The sequence below is a fragment of the Scardinius erythrophthalmus genome (genome assembly GCF_964197995.2).
Source record: "Scardinius erythrophthalmus genome assembly, chromosome: 1".
Lineage (NCBI taxonomy): Eukaryota > Metazoa > Chordata > Actinopteri > Cypriniformes > Leuciscidae > Scardinius > Scardinius erythrophthalmus.
Window position 1 is genome coordinate 64,520,792 of NC_138221.1, and position 20,457 is coordinate 64,541,248.

The 20,457-nt window shown below is 36.5% G+C and overlaps 1 protein-coding gene across 1 annotated transcript in view; it reads right to left on the reverse strand.

The window, feature by feature from the left end:
• LOC308696405 (NACHT, LRR and PYD domains-containing protein 3-like) overlaps positions 1-20,457 on the reverse strand; it is a gene marked incomplete at its 3' end in the record, with an annotated part of 35,449 nt that overhangs the window by 4,432 nt on the left and 10,560 nt on the right. The window contains exons 6-9 of the mRNA XM_081375127.1: positions 20,220-20,393; positions 17,865-18,038; positions 11,562-11,723; positions 5,780-5,826 (exon numbers count right to left, since the gene is read on the reverse strand). Coding sequence (XP_081231253.1) covers positions 5,780-5,826; positions 11,562-11,723; positions 17,865-18,038; positions 20,220-20,393 — 557 coding nt within the window. The remainder of the gene's footprint in view (positions 1-5,779; positions 5,827-11,561; positions 11,724-17,864; positions 18,039-20,219; positions 20,394-20,457) is intronic.

Genomic DNA, 20,457 nt, shown 5'->3' on the forward strand with positions numbered 1-20,457 from the left:
TCGTGGCCACGAGATCATTTTGTCGAGGTAACGACATCATTATGTCGTGGCCACGCGATGCAAATTCATGGCCTCGAGATCATATGTCGAGGGAACAATATATTTTTCTCGTGGCCACGAGATCATTTTGTTGAGGTAACGACATCATTATGTCGTGGCCACGCGTTGAGGGAGCCACAGCGGCCAATACTGTAACCGTACCATAGACTGGGCTACAGCAGAGATGGAGATGACAGAAGAAATAACATTTTACTTTAAATTAGGAATGTCATATAAAGATATAGTGCGGTCTTTGGCATTAAGACATGGGTACGTTATAAAGATAATGCGACATTGGCATAAACGTTTCTAACTTCAATAGCATTTGAAGACAATGACTTACAGTCATAAAACCAACTGTACACTGTTCACCCAGGTCTCATGTATGATGCACACCTTTTAGATTTTTGATATTTATGACAATAAACTGCTGAATCATATGTAAATATTGTAGGCCTATTTCACATACTGTATGGGATCATACACAAAATATGACAATATTTAAAGCTCAATATCATTTAAAGACAATGACTTAGTCATAAAACCAACTGTATATTGTTCATATAGGTCTCATGTATGATGCACACCTTTAATATTTTTGATATTTATGACATAAACTGCTAAATCATATTGCTATGTATTTCACTACTGTATGGGATCATATACAGAATATGACAATATTTAAAGCTCAATAGCATTTGAAGACAGTGACTTACAGTCATAAAACCAACTGTACATTGTTCATATAGGTCTCATGTATGATGCACACCTTTAATATTTTTGATATTTATGACATAAACTGCTAAATCATATGCAAATAATGCTATGTATTTCACTACTGTGTGGGATCATATACAGAATATGACCACATTTAAAGCTCAATAGCATTTGAAGACAATGACTTACAGTCATAAAACCAACTGTACATTGTTCATCTAGGTGTCAGGTATGTGGCAGTAGTGAAATAGGCCTACAATATTTGCATATGATTTAGCAGTTTATTGTCATAAATATCAAAAATATTAAAGGTGTGCATCATACATGAGACCTATATGAACAATATACAGTTGGTTTTATGACTAAGTCATTGTCTTTAAATGATATTGAGCTTTAAATATTGTCATATTTTGTGTATGATCCCATACAGTATGTGAAATAGGCCTACAATATTTGCATATGATTCAGCAGTTTATTGTCATAAATATCAAAAATCTTAAAGGTGTGCATCATACATGAGACCTGGGTGAACAGTGTACAGTTGGTTTTATGACTGTAAGTCATTGTCTTCAAATGCTATTGAAGTTAGAAACGTTTATGCCAATGTCGCATGTAATTTTGAGACGGTCCCTAAATATGCGTGCGACAAAGTCTAAGAATGCGCTTCATGTGCCTTTCACTTATAACGTAGGCTACCCATGTCTTAATGCCAAAGACCGCACTATATCTTTATATGACATTCCTAATTTAAAGTAAAATGTTATTTCTTCTGTCATCTCCATCTCTGCTGTAGCCCAGTCTATGGTACGGTTACAGTATTGGCCGCTGTGGCTCCCTCAACGCGTGGCCACGACATAATGATTACCTCAACAAAATGATCTCGTGGCCACGAGAAAAATATATCGTTCCCTCAACATATGATCTCGAGGCCACGAATTTGCATCGCGTGGCCACGACATAATGATGTCGTTACCTCGACAAAATGATCTCGTGGCCACGACTTAATATGACGTTCCCACGAGATATTATGACGTTCCCACGACTTAATATCACGTTCCCACGAGTTTATATGTTGTGGCCACGACAAAAATAAGTGAACCGAACATGTCCCCTCCCGGTCACCGTAGTTTTTATTTAAGTCGAGCGCACTATTTAATATCTCCCGTATACAGGCGTTGCCAAGCAACGTGGCCACAGCGACCCGACCGCAGCAGTTGTTCAGTGAGTTTGAGCCAGCGCAATCATTTAGAACTGTCATCAGGCAAATTGACGGGACGCCTTTCCTAGGTGTCCATTATCACTTTTTAACGGACACCCTGCAGCCAATCAGAATCGAGTATTCACCCAGACCATGGTATAATGTAAGTTAATGTTAAATAGAGAAAAACATTTTACATTAAAGTTACTTGTACCGTAGGCTACTTGGACCTCGTTATTGAAACACAAAATAACCAATAAAATCTCAAGCACCAAAAGCAGCCCATACTAATCATCTAAGTTCTCTTTATCTGGAGAGTATGCACTTTTCATTTATTCATACATGGTTGCAAAAACATTTAGGCCTAGTTCAAAATTAAGTGCCATTGTTTAAATGCTTTTTTTAAAAAGACATTTAATTATTGTGCTTTTAAATTTTATGCCATCTATGTATCTTCCTGACCAAAAAAAAAAAAAAAGTTTGTTTATTGTTTTGAATATAGAGGTTGATGATACAGTAATATTCGTTGGTATAGCAAAATATTGAAAATGGGTAAAATTCAACAATTTGAACATGGAGCCACATTATATCTATGGGATTGAAGGGCCTTTAAAATGAAGATTACAAAAGAAAAGTTTATTAAGAGTGAGAATATAGAAGGATATTAAGATATCTTTATTACTTTTAGAGTTACAGGCACACAAACTTTGGAAAAATACTATTTAAGGCACTAAGTAATGTTCAATTGTGTTGATAGAAAAAAAAGATAAATTTCTAGTTTCAACATTATTTGTTCTTCAGAAAATGTGCGACCATTGAAAATGTAAACTAATTTACTCATGGAGCCACATTAACATCCCTATACTGGGACTTAAAAATTAAGAAACCAAAAGAAAGTTTGTTAAGATTTAGAATCTAAAAGGATATTAAGATATTTTTAATATGAGTTGCAGGCATGCAAACTTTGGGCAAAAAACAAAAGTAGTGCTTTTTGCCATTTTTAAAATGTCAGCGTTGGCATAGCTATAATGAAACCAATATGGCTGAAGTCAACCAATAGACCTAACAATCTCTGTGTAAAAGTAAAATAATGCTGCAGTTTTAAAGTCATTTTAACCCCCCTGTAATCTGACTCCAAATCTTAGGTGAAAATTGTCATTTTGACCCATTTTACAAAACTGTAAATTACTCAGTAAATAGACATCCATCACATGTAGCCTAATATTTTGGCTTTCTTCTTCATTTACGTTTGTCTTTTTTCAGAATATTTTCTTTTAACAAAATAAAAAATGAGCCGGGAAAGTTTCTGAAATTTGGTTGATTTTTCCGAAATGACCCAAATGTGTTTGTCTGAGAACCTTTATACATCTCTTGTACACATATTTAACTGCAGATGCTGAAATGATGCACTGTGTGGTACAGTACAAATATTTTGAGTGTCCATTATTCTGTCCCTTATTTTCCTATAAAAAAAAACACGATTGTCCCTTATTTTCCTTTCCATAAGTTGGCAACCCTATCTTGCCAGATTGGGCGGTTTACCGCCCAATTGGGCGGTTTTGCAATCTATTTTGCGGGCAAAAATGGGTTTGGGCGGGTGGATAAAAGTTGGGCTGGTTTCGGATCAGTTCGGCGGGTTTTTGTTCCCGAAACACCGGCACTTCAGATCCTTATTCCTGCGACCCAATGTTCAGCAGGCAACAGTCTCACTCACTCACACACGCACACACACACACTACAACTCTGGCTGATGTGCCTAACCTCACAACACTCCCTCCCACTACCTTAAAGTGAAGCAAGCACGTCAACCAGGGCCGGCGCTCCGCACACGCACATCACGCACTGCGCGTAGGGCACCAAGTGCTTGGGGGGGCACCAAAAAATCTGGGTCGTGAAAAATCATCACAATAGGGTACTAGTATTAATATAACAAATAAAATATGTCTAAAGCATGTTAATATTGGGTTTAAGGGGTCGTTCAATGAGGCCTATTATTATATGTTGATCCGACGAAAATTATGTGTGCTTTTAAGTGGTCCAGTGGTAGAATTTTTGCCAAGCGTGTCAGAGGTTCTGAGTTCCAATCCGCACTCATATAGTTTTTTTTTTTTTTTTCTCATCAAAACCGATTATGTTTTTTAGTGGTTGTATATCAGGCAGGGACACTTTTTGTGCTTTTTGTTTTCTAATTGTACCGGAGCGAATAGAGAGTCTCTCCACAACGGATTGAAACGCGCGTCTGAGTGAAGGCTGTGCGCGAGCCAGAAACAAACATAGTATCCGCGCCACTGATCGCTCGGCAACGAGCACTTTGATCAGTTGATTTAAAAAAACAACACATTTCAGCGCTAGATCGACTCTTATTTAAAAAACGAATGAAATGAATGCTCTGCTGGTTAACTGGAGATGTTTTGTTTGTTTGTATTGGTACATTCGTGCCGCGAGATGTTTCAAAAGTGGTGGGGACATGTCCTACCCGCAAATTACGCCTATGCGTATGCATGTCCAGGGGCGTCGCTATAGTAGTGCAAAAGATCCGGGGCTTTAGCTCTGCATGGCTAAAATCTTTTTCTTTTCTTTTTTTTTAAAAACTTTGAAACTGCAATTAGAAGAAAAAAAAAACCCCACAATCTCAGTGTTTGTATATTTTCATATTCACAGAGTTGTCAAATTATGTACAGAATTATTATATTGTGCCTGACCTTTGCACTTTTAACTTTCTGTGTTTACATTGTTCAGTTCCAAATCTGTGTTTTTAGTAATTGTGGTGGTATTTGGTATTTATAATTTTAACCTTTATATTATTTATTTCTTTTCATGTTTGGTGCCATTGTTAATGTAAAATTATTTATTTGCAGCAGTTATTTTGGAAGTAAAGAGAACCTAACTAAGAAATTCTGAATGGTTGTTATTCCCTTGGCTGGGGGGGGCACCACCAAGCATTTGTGCTTAGGGCACCCAAATGGCTAGCGCCGGCCCTGACGTCAACACAGATTTGAATGTTGCGATATGATTTTGTCAAAGGTTTAATAGACAGACGAAATGGAAGAAGAACGCGTGAGTGTTTGAATCGAGATCACAGACTTTAAAGAATGGTGCAGCTCTACGACACATTTCATCCTGTTGAAACGAAAGTGCAAAGTGGCTATAACTTCGGTCAACCTCATCTATAAGCAAGGGCAAAAAAAAAAAAAAAAAGCAATTTAATTTGAATTAATATCTGTAATAAAAAAAATCGATTTTAAAATCACTAAAAAAAAAAATCGTTTTTTTTCTCCAAGCCCTATATATGCATGTTTTATGTTGCCATTTGAAATAACTGAAATGTTAAAGTGTTTTTTATGTCCATATATCCACTGTTTTTATGTTACTGAATGTTTTTTCCAAATTAATTTTATTGACAATAAAGAGACTCATCGATAAGTTGATCGCATTATTTTCCGTAACATAAGCTTATAGTTTAGTAGAATAGTCTGATTGAGGTCAGTAGCCTACTTTTGCGTTCATTTGATTGAATATTGTTTCTAAAATTGGATAGGCTAAGTCGAAAAATGGGTCATTTTAAAGCTTGTTAATGATTTTAATGTGTTTAAACGAGAAACAAGCCACACAAAAAATTGGGCGGTTTTTTGGGCGGTTTTTGACGAGGTTTTGGGCTGGAAAACCTCACTGGCACCTGGCAACCCTGGTGACAGAGATAGTGTGAGAGAGTGTTTGTATGTGTGTGTGTGTGTGTGTGCGTGCTAGCTTCGCAAGCACCACTAATAATAATCAAGCCAACATAACAAAACACCAAAAACTAAAACTGTGTGTTTGTGGACTTACATCTGCGTGGTCCTGCTGACATCCTGATCTCTCCTCCGTGATCCACACTATAAAACACACACACACACACACACAGACAGACAGTATGTTCCATTATATTAGTGAGGACATTGCATAGACCTTTAATTTCATATCAGGTTAATGCTATTTTCTGTGGCCAAGGCCAACTTAAGCCTCACTCCCAAACACAGAAACACTAGATTTAAGATTAATTCATTTTATATTATTTTTAACTGGTGAGGACCAGTGAAATGTCCTCGCTATGTCATCAAAATGTCATCTTACTATTTCACTATATTGGTGAGGACATTTGGCCCTCACATGTACAGCCAAACCTGCACACACACACACACACACACACACACACACACACACACACACACACACACACACACACACACGTTTCTAATTTTGTGACCTAACATTTGTGGCCACACTTATTATTACTAGGGGTCCAAGCACCGAAAATGAGAACATAAATCGTAAAACTCAGAAGGATGATCTATTATAATAAGGTGATTTTCATATTGGGTTAAAACTCCTCTTAGGAGCATGATAAATAATTCCATTTTGAATATTTTAATAATAGTTTATATTAGTGTTGTCAAAAGTACCGGTACCAAGTCGGTACTGAAATTTTTAAAATGTGACGATACCAGCTGTAGTAAGTTACCGGTAGTAAGTTACCGAGTACCGGGTATATTCGGCAGCTGCTTTCAGTCGCTCCGTGTTTATCTAAGCGTGCGGCTCCAGACTAACTTTTTTACTAGGAGCACTGTCTGTAGCCGATATATACCACAATATATATATATATATATATATATATATATATATATATATATATATATATATATATATATATAGTGTCTGTGAATATTAAACCGCAAAAAGACTATTTAAATATTAACCCTGCATGTTCTGCTTGTCTCTGTTTGAATGAATGGCGCAGACGCGCGGTTTCATTTACCTCACACACACACAGTGAAGCATGAGTGACGCTCGCGCTGTTTTCAGTCTCTGCTGCCTCACGATATGATGACATGATAAAAACTAATCTCCAGAGCCACTCTGAGAGTCACTTCATGAGCATTTTACCGTTTAATTTGAGAAAAACTATCGTCATATCATACACACACAGAAACTCAAAGGTCTTCACGGCAACCCGTCAAAATAAAAGTTCGGTTTAACTTGAAGAAATTGACAGAAATAATTATATTAGGCTACTGTACAGTAGATTTAGCCACGTCTCCATGTATTAAAAATACTACAACTAATAATAATTATAATAATGTGTGCATTTGAAGGTTGCTTATGTTTCACTTGATATTTTTATAAGTACTATTTACGTTTAAACAGCATGTAGCCTTCAGTGCATATGTATAATTTACTTCATAATAAGTCATTGAATTGAATTTAATATTTTTTTCAAATAGTTAGCCTAAATAAAATAGAAAAATAGTTACAACAGATTTTGCTGTGGTACCGAAATTGGTACCGAGAACCGTAAAATTTTAATGGTATCGGTACCGACTACTAGAATTTTGGTACCGTGACATCCCTAGCTTATATATGAAAAGAGAAGTAACTTCCATAATGTCGAGAGTTTTTAGCTGTGTATGGTGAGAGTGGGAATGGACAGATGCAGCTTAAAAAAAGGACGTAGCAAAGGGAGAAGAGGAAAATGTGTGCGCTAACAAGGTGAGAATGAGTGTGTAATCTGTGGTGAGAGACTAGCGAATGAAAACATGAAGCTCTGCAAATTCAGGAGACATCAGAGCACAAACACACACAGACGGTTTGTAAACACAGAGAACCCATCGAGAAACTCTACTACTCTACTACTCTTTTGTAAAGTTTCCCTATATAGTGGCATTTCTATTTGATTTGACCCTTGATGTAACTTGATGTAATGATGTAAGCTCTTGCAGAAGTTAAAGTGTGCTGCGTAACACCAGAATGAACCTCACTGGTTCTCACACGCGTCAAGCAAACATACTTGAGCTTCCGTTTACCACAACTGATGTGAGTTGATGAATGATTATATGTGAATATAGGAAAAATTAAATCTGTTCATCATATAAAGTGATCGAGTCTCTTCAGAAAATGTGGACTAAACCACTCAACTCATATGGATTAGTTTTACGATCTCTTTATGAACGTTTTGAAGCGTTTTGTCAGTTACACAGACTGTCTATGGAGGGTCAGAAAGCTCTCAGATTTCATCAAAAAAGATGTTAATTTGTGTTCAGAAGACTATTTTTTTAAATAGGGCTGTCGCAGTGAAGGAATTTCCCTTGCTGTAATTTTGAGTGGCGCGATATGCAGTATTATCACTATCTATTTATTTATTTGTTGCTATATAAATAAGTGTTACGATGTGGTCAGCATACACAAAAAACCGACGACATATTCAGTGACCAATGTAACCGAAACTAAACAGTGTTTAAACAGGAAGTGAAGTAAAATGTAGAGAATGTCAAAATAAGGGTCCACATAACAGAACATAAACCTCACAATAAGCTCGTTTGGCTATTTTTATATGGCCATATACATACAACCGGCGTAGCGTCATAGAACGTCTCTGAAAAGGTTCACGCCCACTTTTAGGGGAAAACAATCCGGCGAGCGCCATACACAGTAACGGATTGAGGACGTGTACTAACCCTTACAAACATGTAATTTGTATTTAATCATTTTTTTCACACAGTAGGCTACCCCTATTATGTATTTGTATTTAATAATTTTTTTCCACACAGTATTTTGTATTTTTTATTTAATTTTAAATACATTTCCATGTATTTATGCCCATGTCTGCCTGCCATCATCATCAATATCTTGCTGTTATGGAAATATCATGAATTACGGATGATGCTATCGAAAGCTAAATCAGGCTAGTTGTATGGCTGGACAGAAAAGTGCACTCAGTAGCTACTCTAAATATAAAGACACAATATTATACATTTAAAGATGTTTACTTCTTAAAACCGTAGTAAAATCATTCACTGGCTACCTGGTGACTCAATGAGGTACGAGTAAATGTCCGGGTAAACCACTGGGTGGGGTTGTTAGACCAATTTGACGCTGGTAGAATGAAACGGGATATGTTTTTAAGTTGCCCAAATTAAGTTTATAAATGTATCGTTCACGCTCTATGGAAGGCAGGGTGGACATATAATTACTCGACATATTTCATATATGTGATTTCTGAAGTTATACACGTCTGCCGGCTGTGTACGGACGTTGTTTTGTGCCGCTAATTTGTATTGAAGTCTATGGGAAGTCTGGCTTGTTTTCCCCTAAAAAGGGGCGGTTACGAAATTGACTGTTAAGTTCCCGGATGTGCCGGTTGTATGTATTGTGCCAGAACGCCCACCACACACCAGCTTACTGGTGGAGAGGAGACAGAGTGATGAAGCCAATCAGTATATGGGGATGATTAGGAGGCCATGATAATGGACAGAGGCCACTGGGGAAATTTGGCCAGGATGCCGGGGTTACACCCCTACTCTTTCGAAAGACATCCTGGGATTTTTTTGTGACCACAGAGAGTCAGGACCTCGGTTTAACGTCTCATCCGAAGGACATCCGAAGGACAAATTAGCATCTGGTTTAAGACATGCTTGTTTTCGGCAGTAAATAATGGTGCAAACACCAGTACATTGATGAGCGCAAACTTTAGTAAATCACCTTGCGTGAATCATTTAAATACTCTCCTCCTATAAATTCTGCATCTGAAAGGGAAACTCCAACAAATGTATATACAATAAGGTCAGCCACAAAAATAACTGTGTCCACGCCTTTCAGCGCTAATTTTTCACTGTGTGTCTTTAGTACAGAAGTGCCCACACTTTTTTGCTTGATGATCTACTTTTAAAATGATCAACACAATGAGATCTACCAACTACCAACTAAAAAACACAGTTTAATAAAAAAAATAAAAAAAATACACTTCAAATGCTTGTTGCTACTACTGCATGTAATCTTGTAATTAAGGAGAAAAATAATAATAAATGTTCATTGTTGATATTCAATTTTAACACTAAACTCAAAATACCTACAGCTCAAAAGATTACAATAGCCAGGGCATTTTGCCTTATTCTGATGACTTGCACTGACTGGAATCAGACAGTTTTGTATAATCCGGGCAGAAGCTGCTGATAGCTAGTCTCAAACAGGCCTCCACATTGTCATCAGTCATGGTGGACCGGTGTTTTGATCATTTTCAAATGGTTAGAAGATTTTATGAATGAATGAATGTCATTTGTGTACACTACCGATTCCAAATACTGTTAGCTTCACAATTTCGCGCTCTGTTCTCCGAAGCTCTTGAGCTGGAAAGCAGAAGCAGGCTAGTTGTCATGGCAACCGAATAAACAAAAATCACGCCTAGTCAAAATTCATTCGTCAAGTGCAAGTCAGACAGAAACTAAAAGGAGAAGGAAGGACAATGCTATATTTATTTTTATTCAAATTTAACAAAAGCATATTTTAAAATTATGTGCGATCTACCAGCATTGTCTTTGCGATCGACTGGTAGATCGCGATCGACCTGTAGATCGCGATCGACCTATTGGGCACCCCTGCTTTAGTACATCCTGATAGTAGTTTTTTAATACCAAAAGAGGGTTTGCGCTGGCCCTAAATCTGGCCCTATATCTTAGCTTAGACTATAGGTCTTACTTCATTTTTAATTGATTCCATTTTAATGGTTTAATTAAATTGTAATAACCAATGATTTAAAATGTAATGATTTAAGCAAAACTTTCTTCAAAGGTTAAACCAACCTTTTATTTTGTGTGTGAGAGAAAGATATGCGTTTTTATTATATGACGATAGTTTTTCTCAAATGAAGGCTGAAAACTTTGCAAGCGTCATGCGTGCCTCAGTGTGTGTGTGTGTGTGTGTGTGTGTGTTAAATGAAACCGCGCACGTCTGCGCCATTCATTCACAGAGACATGCAGAACATGCATGATTCCTATTTAAATAGTCTTTATGCGGCTTAATATTCACAGACACTAGTCTTTATCGCGATTTTATTTAAGTTTACTGACCTACTTTTCATCCAAGATCTGACAAAGTCCATGTTATACAGTAAATTCGGTTTTCCGCATAGCAGGAACGAAATCATATGGCCCTATGGTTGCCAACCGCCGTAAAACACGAAGAAGAAGAAGTCACCGTCACTTACTGATCCAGCATCAGTGATAGCAGTTGTATTTCCGATTTGAGCTTGAGCTTTAGAAATTCTTGGGAAAATGTAGCTCGTGTGGACACTTGATCAAAAAAAAGAGCTTTACTGAAAAGCAATTTGATTCAGAAAACCGTGACGCTACCACCACACTACTGAGAAATGGAGTTAAATTAGTAGTATCACTACTTGTAACGTCACTACTTGTAGCGACGCTACTGCCCAACACTGCATATCGTGCAACACTAGACAATGGCATAAGCGGGATAATCCATGGCTAGGTGTGTATTATACAGCTTTAATGCACTTCGCTTTGTTTCAGGTGGTACTTTGCCTTTATATCATGTAATGCACTTCTAGTCGAGGATTATCTCTTACATATTAAATGGCAATATGCAAATTACTGATAAAAAATTGTGTTTCAATTCACATGCAGTTATATACTTTTTTAACTCAAGCACTGTCAGCCATGTACATCACTGTTTAATTACAGGCTGTTTATTATAAATATAAACTGGGCTTTTTGAGCAGTGTGAAAAAAAAAAAAAAACTTATCTCGACATCAGACATGATGATTGTTACTGCTCTACATACTTGAGTTTGTCCAGATGTTTGAGTGTATCAGAGAGCAGCTTCAGTCCTGAATCTCCTGGGTGATTGTAGCTCAGATCCAGCTCTCTCAGGTGTGAAGGGTTTGAACTCAGAGCTGAAGCCAGAGCAGCACAACCTTCCTCTGTCACCTTGCAGCCAGATAATCTACAACAACAGTGAGTGTTAATGTTAGTGTGCTTCATTTTAATGATTTTTAAAGATTTTTAATTGTAGATTTTATGTTCTCATCAATATGCAAACATGTGATCAGCTAAAGACAAAAAAGAAGGAAATCCATTTTTTTCCACCATTCAAAATGACTAAACAACAACTATTATTATTATATTGTTATTTATTGTTATTTAAATGTAAATCCAATAAAGCAATCTAATGCTATTGCAATATGACAGCACTGTAAAAAGAATTACAATTTTTCAAAGACAACGCTAATAATGTGATAATCTATTTGTTAGTTGAACACAGTTTTATTTATTTTATTTTTACATTATTTACAATGGTGTAGTAGTGACTTAGGTGGTGGACATACTGTGAATTTATCCCACCCATGTACATGTGTACACACATACAAGTAAATGTATTTGTTTAGTGCAGGGGTGCTCAATACGGTTCCTGGAGATCTACCTTCCTGCAGAGTTCAGCTCCAACACTGATCAAACACAACTAAAGCAGCTAATTAAGATCTCAGGAGCACCAATTACAGACAGGTGTGTTGAATCAGGGTTGGATCTGATCTCTGCAGGTAGGTGGACTGGTGCTTCTGGTCTAGTGTATATTGCTATTTGTTTATTAAGCACACTTGTAGTCCTGATGTTCATAGACAACTAACCTATATACACTCAACCCAAAATACACACATGCAAAAGACATGTCCACTTTGATTTACAACATTCATTTACATGGAAACATGCTATAAATCTCATCAGCCTCTCTTCACAATATGACACCATTTTAAATATCAATCAAGCATTTTTTAAACAATAACACTTAAAAAATAGAACCAGATGTTGTTGCAACCATATACAAAATAAAATGCAATTTCTTCTTTCTTTTTTCACAGAATTTTGAGAATGGTTGGCTGATGGTGCTTGAGACATTGGGTTCCCACTCTTTTGTGGACACCACATTCAAGGACTTTCAATTACTTTTTAAAGCACCTTTTATTTTATATCAAGCACAATAGACAATAAAGGTGAGTTTGTTACTGCCAATATGGACAGTATCAAAGACCTACTGTCAGAGGTGTCGCAATAGGGCAGGTAATTGCCTGGGGCCCCACATTTTAAGGGGGCCCCTGAGGGCTGATGATTTAAACAATCAGAAATGTTCATATTAAGGCCACCAAAGCAAATTTTGTCCCACCAGAGCCTTATTTGATAGGTGAGTGATGTAGATGATTGCTGCACTTGTGACAGGGCGCATGTTACTGAAAGAACGAGCTGAGAGAGAGAGAGCCCCGGCCACGCGCGGCGCACTCCCAAAGTCTTCAAACTGTCTTGCTCTCTCTCGCTCCCTCGCCAAATTATTAATCAAAATCAATTGAGAATTGACACCATGGTAAAAGATCAGAAGACCGAAGTTTCACATGGAGCATTCAGAGATTTTTTTCCTGAATTACCGCTGGGTGTGAATTGTGCTAAAAAAAGTTGCCTTATCTTCTCTGAAAAGCGTTTCGCACATTCAGCTGACATAAAAAACACTTTTAATAAACACAAAAACAGACAAACAAGCGATTGCGCCTTCTTTAGAAGGTTAACTAGTCGCAAGTTTGCGGAAAAATGCAGTTGGGTTGTCGAAGTCAAAACACTATATAAGCTGTGAGTCAAATTAACGTATTATAAATAATGTTATGTAATTTTTTTACTCTTACACTGAATGTTTGGATTTTGTGAAGGTGTGAATCATTTTTGATTAATGTTTAATATAATAAAGTTTTGTGTAATGAATTATTAACCAAGTAATTATTTTGATCCCACCCGTCTGACATGGAACAACTGCAGCTCTTTTTCTTAAATTAGTTGAGTTAACATAATTAGTTAATGAACTAATAAAATAATAAAACAAATATTAAATTAACATGCTAACTATATATTTCTATATAGTATTGCTTGTTCCACCACACAAAGGACTGTTTTTAAAGGAGAACTCCGGTCAATTTTAACATTGAGCTCATTTTTTTGGAGTGCTGTCAATACAGAGAACAACGACAAAAATTGGTGTTGCCTACACCGAGTTATTCTATTTTTAAAATTTGCACCCTGTTGACTTCAATGGGGCAAGTACTAAACCTGCTTTTAGCCTCTTAACATCCTTGATGTGTCATTACAAGTGCACAGAAAATGAGTGATTCCTTCTGAGTGAACACGAGTGAATCTGACTGCAGTAGATGTGAAAGATATGTATAAAAATTATGTTATTTAAGCCAGCGCAAATACCTGTGTTTACATGCTGTTTTCGGTAGAAGTCCAAAGTAGTAGATTGCCGAGTTCACGCGCGTGATCATAGGTAACTAAACCTATGCGCGTGAAATCTGCAACTATAACTAGTTGTCACATTTTGGGAGTCCTACCTATAATACTTTTGTCTGGACAAAACAGAAACTTTAAAGTCATTTTTCTCAGTTTCACACTCTAGCGAGTTAAAGGAACACTCCACCATTTTTTGAAATAGGGCTTATTCACTTTCTTTCCTACATTTAGATAGGTGGGCAAATGCATTTTTGTCTCAGTGCATGCATTGTTTTAGTTTGACAGGGTCGGCGCTAGCTTAGCTTAGCATAATGAATGGAATCCTTTGTTGCCTGCTAGCATGTCCTGAGTAAAAGTGATATAATTTTTTTTTAAAACCCACCTAATTACTTCTTGTGGCCTGCGTATTCACAACAAGTACAAATAGTGATGCAGATTAACACTAGGCGATTTCCTAGGCAGATATTGACTTATATATTAAGGACTATATTAGGGGGAAGCACAGGCGAAGCACTGCTACTTGGGCGTGATATCTCTGCGCCCAAGTAGCAGTGCTTCGCCTGTGCTTCCCCCTAATATAGTCCCAAGTCAATATCTGCCTAGGAAATCGCCTAGTGTTAATCTGCATCGCTATTTGTACTTGTTGTGAATACGCAGGCCACAAGAAGTAATTAGGTGTTTGTTTGTTTTTTATATCACTTTTACTCAGGACATGCTAGCTGGCAACAAAGGATTCCATTCATTATGCTAAGCTAAGCTAGTGCCGACCCTGTCAAACAAACAATGCATGCACTGAGACAAAAATGCATTTGCCCACCTATCTAAATGTAGGAAAGAAGGTGAATAAGCCCTATTTCAAAAAACGGTGGAGTGTTCCTTTAAGGTCTTTTGCCTTTGCAGGGCAGCATTATTAGGCGTTAAAATATACTCTTTAGAGGTGGTTAACAAATTATTTTGATGATGTAGGGTTTTTAAAAATTTATTTTAAGGCTTATAAGGCCTTTTTTAATAGAGTCTGGGAAACTACATCATTGCACATTGCATTCTGGGTAGTCGCTGCCATATTCTATGACACACTCAGGAGCGTACAATAATAATTTCAAATCACCCGAGAAAGAGCGAATGTATTTACGCTAATACTTTTTAAGAACTGCTTGTACTCACTTAGAATAAACTGACTAATATTTGAATCTCTTACGCACATTCGAGCAGCCGTGTGGCCAAGACACTGCACATATTCATCACATTTCATAGAAATCATATGTCCGCCTTCTATCGGACCACACATACAAGTTTGGACAAAAACAAGTTAAAAAAATGTTTAAAATTTATAAAAAACACATTTAGCCTTTAAACCTTTTTTTTAAGAAAATGGATGTCAAAATTATGAATGATTATAATCATTGATTTAAAATATGATTGTATATAATATTCTAGAGACCTTATTATTCAAAAACTTTTGGAAAGCACATTAGCTTCTTATCAATCCACTGGTTAACATTTAAAACACTGTATGAAAATATGGGCGGATCTTCGCATTGGTCTGAACAAAAACGGGTGGCGCTGAAAGAAAATGCAATTTCAATCTCTGACAATAGATGGTGCTTATGGAACGGCAGAATTATATTGGTTTCCCTGGTTGCCTCTGTAAAAAAAGCAGCCCTGAGCTTATAAACACTACTTTATTAGGCATTATTAGTTGGAACTTTGAATAACCAATTTTTATGTAGATCAATGCTGAGCCAAGCATCATTGAATTTGCCCTTCCCTGGTGCTGAGCTAGTTAAATAGCACCACACATTTATCATGCAAGGCTGCCTGCAAGTGATCAAGATCCATCCATTCATGCCGCTTTGTTTTATGCTACCCTCCCAATCAGTAGCACTGTTCCGTTCTGGCTTTTGCAGCACATAAAGGCCAATTTTTGTAATAGCACCATACTACTCAAACAAAATTTATTTTCAGTTTAATTGAAGATCTTTAAAAGACCTATGTTTGTTTTCACAGACTTTCCATGCCTTGAATCCACGTGTCTGAAATTCAAGTACTTTCAAAAACCGTGGGAACCCTGAGGAGAAATTATTGGTCATTCAATATTTTGGTAAAAAAGACTTAAAATAATAATAACAAGACTAAGGACACACTAAAATGTACGTAAATGTGAAATGTTTTTATCTATTTAACTTCTTGATTTGCATTTATACCCACTCTCAGGCTGGCGTCACTTTGCTTACCTTTGTTTATATTTACTATAGAGACTACTGTCTAAAAATATATATAATAATAAATAAAGTATACAAATTTTGAAAGGTCTAAGGGATTAGTGTCAATATACAGTCTCTATTTTACGATATACATGCTCCAGCAACAGTAATATAGTAATTTCTGTCAGGAGTAAACATAACAACAAGAAAAAGCAAGATGAATCCAATCTATTTCTCTAAAATGTCCATGAAAGTGTCCAGTAGAAAACATCCAACAGCACTTTTTGTCTACAAAAGCATTAAATCCATGAAATATTGATATATTACACATACAGTAGTTCACGCCATATTTCACCTGAACGATCTGCCCTCCATCATTGTTTTTCAAGAAATCATGCAATCTGAGCACCTTTTATGTTTTAAAACTGTACTGGACGTGTTAGAGAAGAAGTGAGGAGGAGAATGACACAGAGAGTGATGTCAGCGGCAAAATCATATCAATGGCTCATTCGGTATGCAGTGACACCTGCCATCAGCAGAATGTCTTTGTATGTATTGAGACAAAAGATTGTTTTTTGGAGACTGCATGCTGTCTGCTGCCTGAATGACTAGCCATCAGTGTAGTATTTGTGAATGTTGTGAGACAAAAGATAATGACTGTCAATCAACTTGGTTTCCGTGTATTTATGGCAATAAAAAAAATGTTTTTGAAGGCTGTAAAACACTCTTTTTTTCAAATAGGTTATGTGTAAATTTAGTTATGATGGAGCTAAAACTCAAGTGCACTGTTTGATGACAAAGTTTTTAAATAAAAACTTTTAACATCATAAAATTGTTTGTAAATATTTTAACTATATTTTTAAAGAAAAATTAATTTATAATAGTTTAATGTATATCATATTTTATTATATTAATTCTAAAAACCAAATACATTAATTTGAAGTATATATAAACTAGAAAAATAGAGCTCCAATTGTCTTATTTCAAAAGATGCCACAACTATGCACATACTCCAAACAGTTAAGGAAAGACAACCGTTTTGAGTCCAGGCATGTGATTTTTATAGTTTGGGTTCAAAAGGTGGTGCAGTTTAAGGTGTTAAAACATAACCTTACATTGGTCAAAGACGACTTCTCTTTTTGGTTATGTCTTAGGTAGATTGAATGTTGTCAGTAGCTAATAGCATCTGTCACACTAATGTGTTGTTGGCTGTTGGGATCATGAATAATAATCACGTTTTGATTTGCTAAAATTAATGTCTGAAAATGGATTATCACTTTTGCAAAGTTAGCTCACTGGAGTGAGAGACCAGAGGGCAGATAATTCTGTTTGATCTTAAAGCCTTCCAAGCATTCCACAAGACTAAATAAAAACTTGATTTAGACAAATGATCTTGTTCAAAAGTAAATACTCTTGGTTATTTTTAGTATCTGTTTCCTCCCCAAGCATCAATGACTTTTTGTGATACTTGTCATTAACATGTAATCATCACCTGTATCAGAATAGACACACATTTACATTTGTCCACAACAAGTACCGTCTGTACCTAGAAAAATGATAACAGTAAAGCTGCCCACTGTACTTATCAAAATTGAGTTGAATACCCCCTTAATTACCTCAGTATGTTGAGTTGACATTGTGTACTATTCAGTCCAGCGCACAGCAGCTTCACTCCTGAATCCTGCAGGTCATTGTTACTCAGGTCCAGCTCTCTCAGGAGAGAGTTTGATGATTGTAAAGCTGAAGCCAGAATTTCACAGTGCTGATCAGTGAGATTGCAGGCCGTTAATCTGAAAAATGTGACTTTGGTTAAAAGGCATGCTGGTATACACATCAGATTTCAAGAGAACATTGATTAACCAGCTTCACCATAAAAGATAATCATACCATTTTAACAGCAGGGTATCACAATACATTTCTAGTATCAGTATATCATGCAGCACTAGACGATGACATAAGCGGGATAATATATGGCTAGGTGTGTATTATACTATTTTATTGCACTTTGCTTCATGTCAAGTGGTACTTTGCCTTAAAATTGTGTAATGCACTTCTAGTCGAGGATTATAAATTACAAATGGCAATATGCAAATTACTGTAAAAGAATTTTGTGTCTCTCTTCACATGCAGTTATGTCAGCTTTGTACATCACTGTTAAATTACTGGCTGTTTGTTATAAATATAGGTTGGGCTATTTGAGCAGTCTTTTTTGTGAGAACCAAGAAAATCTCTCTTGAAAACACAGAGCAGACATGATGAATGTACACAGAAGATATGATGATTGTTACTGTTCAGTATATAAAGTACCTTCTATATCCATATAAATGATAACAGTAGCCGCGTTTCCATTACCCTTCAAATTGCGCAAAATGAAATTGCGAATTGAAAATACGCTTAATGGAAACACGTCAATTTCGCAAAAACTCCCATTTATCACAAAAACGTTTTTACGCTCTCATGAGGTGGTTTTTCAGGCAATTCGAAAAAGGAATATTTCGCAAAACTGCAATGGAAACAGTTTTTGCGCATTTACAGTCACCTGACTTAGAAGACGCAGTGTGTTTAAAGTCCATGTATAGCTACGCAAATAATAATAATTTTATATTATTTTATTATAACATTTAATAGGCTATATTTAGAAGACGCTTTTATGCAAAAAAGGAACAAAGCTGAGCGTTGAGCGCGCACTGCATGACGAGGCGCGGCCGCGAACACTTGCATTTTCCTATCAACAGTGGAAACAACTTAAAATACTCTATCATTTCTGGTCAGACAGAAAATAATAATACATTATTCTCAACCACTTTTATTTGTGTAAACTCACAATAATAAGAAAACGCTGTGCTTTTGTAAAATAAAAGAAACAATCAGACGCACTTTCATGATCTTCGTAAACTGGAGCGCGAGAACTGAAACAAAATATAGCCTATGTAGGCTAAAGCTTTAAATGTCCACTTTAAAACGAACAAATTCGAATCGAAAGCTAATACCTTCTGATTATGTAGGCTAATCCGTATGAAAGTTGCATTTCTCTCTAAAAGCGCATCTGCTTAACAGCGGAGATGGAGATGTGATTTTAGCCGACACTTAGAAAACAATAGTTTATTAATTATATTAATGGCTCTTCTCATTCAGCACTGCGGGAAAGACATCAATTCCAGTTTATAATTTGGCCTTAGAAAACCAGTCAAATCGACATGTTTTCCATATTAATTTGTGAATATTTTAAATGTTTAATAAAGGGGCAAATAGTCATAAACAAAGCACAGCAGTTGTGTGTAGCCAGTTCAAATTAAAATTTTGGTGTTCAACTTTGCGTTTTAAAAAGACAACAACCGTTCATTTTTCGTTTTTCAATTAGGGGTTAAAAAAGGAAAAACAAATAGACACAAAAGTAGCCTACATGGATCGTTTGGACAGAATACGAGACAGAATTCTTTATTAAATTCATAAAAGAAACAATAATTAGCCTATAGGAATACTGGATTCTAAATCTCAAAGAAATGCCACAATCGGAGCAGAAATGAGGGCGAAACACCCAGAAGAAACTCCTTATATGTGTCGTTCGGGGGTCTTTCCCTGTCATTAATGCTTGGATAACACGCCACGTCTCCTTCCATTAATAATAATAATGTCTAATGCGGTGGCTGTGATATTATAACCAACGTCTGTTGCCGTGATTTTTGGAATGACTTCTCGCGAGAGAAAAAAAAGACGTTTTAGTCGCATAACATCGGTTAATGGAAACGCCGTCATTTCGCAATAGTTTTTTATCGATATTTAGATAATAGCGCAAAACATTTGCGCGAATCTGTAATGGAAACGCGGCTAGTGAAGCTACCCACTGTACAAAAATGAGTTGAATAGAGCACATTTACATTTGTCCACACCAAGTACCCTCTGTATCCAATGATAACAGTGAAGCTGCCGACTGTACTTATCAAAATTGAGTTGAATACCCCCTTAAATACCTCAGTATGTCAAGTTGACATTGTGTACTATTCAGTCCAGCACAGAGCAGCTTCACTCCTGAATCCTGCAGGTCATTGTTACTCAGGTCCAGCTCTCTCAGGACGGAGTTTGGTGATTGTAGAGCTGAAGCCACAATTTCACAGTGCTGAGCAGTGAGTTTACAGGCTGTTAATCTAAAGAATGTGACTTTGGTTAAAGGCATGCAGGTGTCCGTCCACATCAGATAAAAGAACAAGC